The sequence below is a fragment of the Saccopteryx bilineata genome, chromosome 10, assembly GCF_036850765.1.
Source record: "Saccopteryx bilineata isolate mSacBil1 chromosome 10, mSacBil1_pri_phased_curated, whole genome shotgun sequence".
In the NCBI taxonomy this organism is placed as follows: Eukaryota; Metazoa; Chordata; class Mammalia; order Chiroptera; family Emballonuridae; genus Saccopteryx; species Saccopteryx bilineata.
This window is the reverse complement of record NC_089499.1, coordinates 8,131,878-8,138,018: the sequence shown is the minus strand read 5'-3', so window position 1 is coordinate 8,138,018 and position 6,141 is coordinate 8,131,878. Positions and strand designations below refer to the sequence as shown.

At 50.7% G+C, this 6,141-nt stretch overlaps 1 protein-coding gene across 1 annotated transcript in view; it reads right to left on the bottom strand.

The window, feature by feature from the left end:
- Nucleotides 1–2,676: 2,676 nt before the first annotated feature.
- SETD2 (SET domain containing 2, histone lysine methyltransferase) overlaps nucleotides 2,677–6,141 on the bottom strand; it is an 89,943-nt gene continuing 86,478 nt past the window's right edge. The window contains exons 18-20 of the mRNA XM_066245828.1: nucleotides 5,074–5,154; nucleotides 3,858–3,959; nucleotides 2,677–3,501 (exon numbers count right to left, since the gene is read on the bottom strand). Of these exons, the coding sequence (XP_066101925.1) occupies nucleotides 3,340–3,501; nucleotides 3,858–3,959; nucleotides 5,074–5,154 (345 nt within the window). The 3' untranslated portion in view covers nucleotides 2,677–3,339. The remainder of the gene's footprint in view (nucleotides 3,502–3,857; nucleotides 3,960–5,073; nucleotides 5,155–6,141) is intronic.

The window sequence follows — 6,141 nt, the reverse complement described above, 5'->3', positions numbered from 1 at the left end:
GAGATGCCTTCACAGCCTGGCCTCTCAGGGTACCTGCTCCAGTGCTCCCTACCACACCCAGCTCCCACGCCCCCCTTCCATGGGCTTCTTGGCACTGGAGGCTTCAGCCTGCTCTCTTCTGGCAGGACACAGAAGGTCCAGCCACTATTCACCTTCCCTCGCCCTACCTTCCTCCAAGACAGGGACCAGGATATGGGGGAGCTGGCAGTCAGGAGTAGGCCTGCCCTCCTGATCCTTCCTCCACTTCCCCTTCCTTCGTCTGAACTGGTTTTCCTACTTTCGTATTCCATATAAATGTCAACTTTGGATTACTGTGCTGGCTCTGTCTGGCCCCGTGGCCTGTGAGACAGTGGGTGGCTATGAGGCAGAGGCACAGAAGAAGGACGGGGTCCCTAAGTCATGGGAGGGGCACCTGGGCCGGAAGGCAGTGTTTCCGCAGATGCCTGAGCTCTGGGGGCACCCAGCGGAGGTCATGTCCTGCACCTGCCATCCACCGGCTGGACCGCAGAGGGAAGCTATTCTAGCTTTCTGAACTGGAACTTCCTTAGCTGAAGAATGGTAAATAGAAGGGCAGGTCCATAGGTGCCCCTCACCTTCTAAGACTCCCAGGTTGAGACAGTTTTCTTGACTTTTGCTGTGACCAGTAACAAGGGTAGGCTGGAGGCCTGCCCCTCTAGGCAGGAGGCAAGGGGAAGACTGGTCCTGGGAGTCTGGTTACCAAGGGCCTCTGGTCACCTCTAAGTGAGAAAAAGGGAAAAAAGGCTCTCCTTCCCAGGCCCACGCTCCAGACTTCAGAGACGGAGGGCCAACATGCCTCTACTGCTGTTTATCTGATTTCTACACATGCCAAGAGCAAGCAGATCACGCCACCCTCCTGAGGGACACCTGAAGTCAGGGCAGCTGCAGCCAAACCACCTACACCCCACGCATATGCCCGCCCTGGAGAGAAAGGCAGGCAGGCTGGATACCATCCTGGCATCCACCATCCAAAGCACCGCTACCCAAACTCACTCAATAGAAGTGGGATCCGGTCACGGTCCAGGGGGCTTGGGGTAGGTCCTGTCCCCTGGTGGCTGAGATGTGATGGACTGGCTGCTCAGTGAGCACCAGACTCATTAGACTGCTGCTGCTACTCCTCAGAAACAGTTTACTGGGCCTATTTAACCCTGTCAATCTTCCCTTAAAATGAGGAAGGGCAGGCTTAGAGCCACCCTCATCCTGCGATGATCCTTGGGGAGTAACAGCCCAGGAGAGAAAGTAGGAAAGACTCAGCATTCCTTCAGGTAGAAGCAGACCAGCACTAGAGACATCATGCACCTACTTCAGCAGGGAGTTGGCCAAGGTGTGATCAAGGATTAGGTTGGTGGTGAATGTGAAATCTTGTATGAAGTGGCAGGAATGGGTTCTCAATTAGCTGGTAACCCTGGTTACCACTGAGGGGACTGGAGTCTGAGGTGTCAAGGGGTGTGTGGAAGGGGATAAGAATTTGGAAAAACTCTACATGGAGGTAAAGTAACAATTCCTCTTCAAAGGTGTCCTCCCCAGTCACTACCCTTTAACAGATGGCTGCCTAAATTTCCACGGAAAGCTGAAACCTGGTGCCTTGGGCGGAAACCACGAGTTTGGCCTGGTTGTGAGCAGCAGGGCATCTGGCTGCACCCTTGCACGCACACTCGCCCCAGAGAAACACCCCCTAGCGTACTCGAGCAAGCATGTCTAATGATTACGACTTTAAAATAGGGTTTTATCTCCTGGTTCACAATTCCTCTACTATGAGGACACGAGATGAGTAACAGCCACTCGGAACCTGTTTCCTCATCTGAACAGTGCCAGTTCCTGCGCCTCAGGGCTGTGAGGGTCAAGCGAGCACACCCCGAGCTCCCAGTGCCCAGGGTCGCACCTAGTAGCACTCAGTGCTCTAACTGCTACCCACTCCACCCAAGATTTGGTGGGCCACAGCCTCTTCCCCAAGGGCATTGCTGTGGTGAGCAAAATAGCCCCAACAAGGAAGAGGTAGAACCAGTTTCTGCAAAGATGGGCCCACAGGCTGGCCTGAAGCCTTTGGCTTTCTTCATTGTCCAGACAAGCGGTGGTGGTGGTGGTGGTGGTGGTGGTGGTGGTGGTGTGTGTGTGGCAGGGGTCTCCACTGGGCCCTGAAACCTCTAGGAGATGTCTACTCTCATTACAACCTGTGCACTGTACTCCTTTTATAAGAGTCCTCCCCTGTCCTATGTCTGTGTCCAAGCCCAGTGTCAGGTGCCATGGTGGGAGGTCAGGGAAACAAAACATCAATTCCAGGGGGCTCAGGAAACTCAAGGTTCTGCAGGGAAGAGTGTCAGTGCCTCTCGCCAGCCAGGAAGACAGAGGGAAGACCCATGCCTTTCTCTTCACTGACCTATTGACCAAAGGAGCCCAGTGCCAGGGAGGCCGCAGGTCCACTTCCTTTGCTCTGGAATGCCCGTTAAGTTAACTCCACGCCTGAGCTCAGCCACCAGATCCCAAGCTCACAAGTGTCAGTCACCTGGCAAATGTCTGCCTCAGTCCCAGTGGGACCTGTGGGGAACAAGGTCTATAATAAACTTCACACACCTATAGCCACCATCTCTCCTTTCTTTCTCAGTAATGTCATTATACACAAACATGTTTGACTAGCTACTAGGGAACACACATGCCACGTTCTTTAATTAATTTTATTTTTTACATAAAAAGTTCAGTAAAAATTGGATAAAGTAAAGTGATTTTAAGCAGTAAATCAATCTTATCAACATAGCACAAGGCTGGCCAAAACCACAGGGCAGCCTGCTTTGGAATATTTACATGATAACAAATTAAGCCTTGCAGGAGAACTTAAACCATCCTTACAAAGTCTTCCTGTGATCCTAGCACGTAAAGGCTAAAAGCAAAACAAAAAAACAAAAACCAGGAAAAAACAAATTATTTTCAATATATTCACATATACATTAAAATATAATACAGATCGTCAGGGTACGGGGTCGTGAGTGGGGACGCGCATGGGTCTGTGCGCCGACAGCACCGCCAAGGAGACCCAGGTCTGAGAGTCGGGTCAGGCCTAGCCAGGCTCTTGGAGCAAAGGGTCTTCCCTAAGCCCTTGCCTCTGATGGCCCCTAACCACACCCCAACAGCTCACGACCGGGGATCGCTTGTTGTAGGTTGAGCTCGTTTTTGGGCTTTCAGTTGAAATCTGCAGGTTCGAATTCCCCAGGGTGATGTGTCATCAGTAGCACAGCTTTGACAGAAGGGTGGGACAGGGGGGGCCCACAGGGTTTCTCCCGAGTTTGTCCTACCTGTTCACCTGTCTTCCCACCCTGGCCCCACAAGTCACTCTAATTCAGTGTCCTCTTTGGGTTTATAAACAGCCCCAAACTTTTGCATGTACTTCTTAATGTACTCCTTGGTTTTGTGTTTCACATTCTCATTGCACTCCAGGTCCTCAGGGTTCTTACAGTACTTCAGCTCCTTATTCATAACTCCATGAGTCAGCTGTCCAGGACACAGGAAGAGAGACCACAGCCACCGATCAGAGTGGAAATGATTTGAGGAGGAAGGCCAGTCTGCTGCCTCAGGGCCCTCTAACCAAGGTTGGACATTGAATAAGGAGACAGACTGGGGGCAGGCTGGTGCTGGGATCACCAGAAAGGGAAGCTCAGCTCTTGAAATTTCTTAGAGAAGCACTACACTCAAGTAGGGCGCCCACTCTTCTTAAACCATCCCTCCTTGTTCCTGGGACCCAGCCTGGGCACTTGGCAAGGAAAACCTACTTTCTATGATGAGAAAGGCCTTCTTAGAAGGTACACCGTTTGCCCAGAACATTGTCAGACCACAGCTGGGGAGAATACCTTGCGAGCTAGGTGTTTGAAGTCTTCTGTCGTGGTAATTCTTCCCACTTTGCAGTCTGGTTTCCGGTAAGGGTTCAGGCACTGGACGATGAACTGGGACATCTGCAGGCAAGGGAAAGAACACACTGCTCAATACTCCAGAGGAAATAACTGGAAAAGACAGCAAGTAGAGCCAGTCACACCTTCCCAACTCAGGTTGCTGGGTTTGGACAGAGGAATGCTAGTGTGCCTGTGGGACATGGACAAAGGGTCCTGGGTCAGCCCTGAGAGGGTGTCTCCCTGGGGGGACTGAGCAAGCCTGACTGAGATGGAGGGACCCCGCTGCAGGACTCCACTGCTGAATCCCCTGGCAGGCCCAGGTTTCGGCTAACACACATCATGTCCTTGGCACAGAGACTAGAGCTAAGTTCTCTGGCTCAGGGAGGCAGTGCTAAGAGAATGTTCCAGTGCCTCTGAAAAGGCTCAGCAACTTTAGAATATTCAAGTACTTTGTTATTGAAGGTTACTTAGATTCCCTAAGTGTTACATTTCTTTTGGTTCATACTACAGGCATGTGAAGCAGCTGGAAACATTGTATGAGAGCAGTGGGAAAATATCCAGGCCTCAAAGGGCCCTTTTCAACATACAACTTCCAATGTTCTCCTGAGCTGTCTCTGTAATGTCTGTCCTACCCAGTGGCTCTTAAGAGACCCAGACACAGGACCTCTGGAAGTATTTATGGATTTAGATCCCAGGGGACAAAGGGAGTGAGGTCAGTGGCACCCACTTCACTAGGAACACCCTAACAGGGGCAGCATAAAAAGGAACTGCTTTTTCCAATCCCTTAAGAATTAGGTAACCACACTAAATGAGCTATTACAGAAAGAGAACTAGACTTTGAACCAGAAGGCTTGAGTTTAAATGTTTAGAACTTGCCTTCTCAGAACCAGGAGTCCTTTCACCTGCAAAAGAGGACCGACAATTCCTTTCTTGCCTACCTCAAGGGCTAGTATGGAGACAAAATTAGAAAATGGATATAAAAGTGCTTATTACCCACTGTAAAGGACCATGCGGGTATGTCATCACAGAACAACTATACAGTCAAATTACAGAAGTGAGGAAACACCCAAAGGCAGCCACCAGCATAACCCTACACATGGCTGTGCACACAGAGGACAAGGAAGGACAGAGCTTGGGTTTAAGTCTGTGAAGCTGAGTAACATCCAAGAAACCTTACCTCTTTTCTGAATACTTCTTTGCTTTTCTTAGCCAGCTCACTGGAGGTATCTGCTTCTGCTGTCTTAGGCTTTTTTGAGGTCTAGAAATGGAAGAGAAAACACAACAATGCTGGCATGAGAGGTCAAGTGAGTGATGCCCTGCTGCTCCAGAACCCCCCTCTCCTCAAGCTGGGATACCTGACTTGGTATTAAGGCACATGGCCTGGAGGGAGCTTGGCTCCTGCTCCCAGCCTCACCTCATGTTTCAGTTCTGTATCCTGGCTCGGACCTCATTCCTATAAACCAAGTTCTAATTCTCTAACTCAAAGCTGCATCTTTGATGTAGCTAAACATCTCCAGTTGTTTCAGAGTCAGCTTCTCTGCAGGCTTTGGGCCCCTCAGGTCCCTGTCTGAGCCACAGAACCCCACACTGTTAAGACCTAGGCTCAGCGAGCTCCATCTTTCCTGATTCTGACAGCCCAGGAGTCCAGGACAAAGGCAAAACACGCTGTTCTGAAGACCTTCCACCTGGAGGGTCCAACCAGGCCAGGGTCTTCATCCCAGTGCCTCTACTCCCCTTGGATACTCATCACTTTTCCCTCAAAGGCAGGGCTGGCCAGACCGCAGGAGACAGTCTCAGCACGCAGGAAAGGCTCATTGGACTTTGGTTTCTCCAGGTCAGAAACGCAAAGAGTAAGGAGGTACCAAGGGTTTGGAGGGAAGGAGGGAAGGGTTGTCCAAGTCAAGGAACAGATGGGTAGATGGGAAGAAACAGGCTACTCTGTCTAAAACCTGGCGAGATGATGAACTTCTAGCAGGGCCAGAAAGGAGGCTGCCATTCCCTCAATCAGGCACTGCTGCGAGGTGAGGGGCTGGCAGCCGTGGCATTCAGAGCACCTGCCATGCAAGGTTACCACCCCATGCCTTTGCCCACCACCAGCCATCAAATTCTAGTAAATGTACTTTTCCATGGAAATGATTATGCAGTCTTGAGGTACAGTCACTTCTGATGGACGTAGAAGCTGTAACTGGTATCATAGGTACTTCAGGTTTTGTTGGTCACTTAGAGCAAAGACTTTTTCTACTCC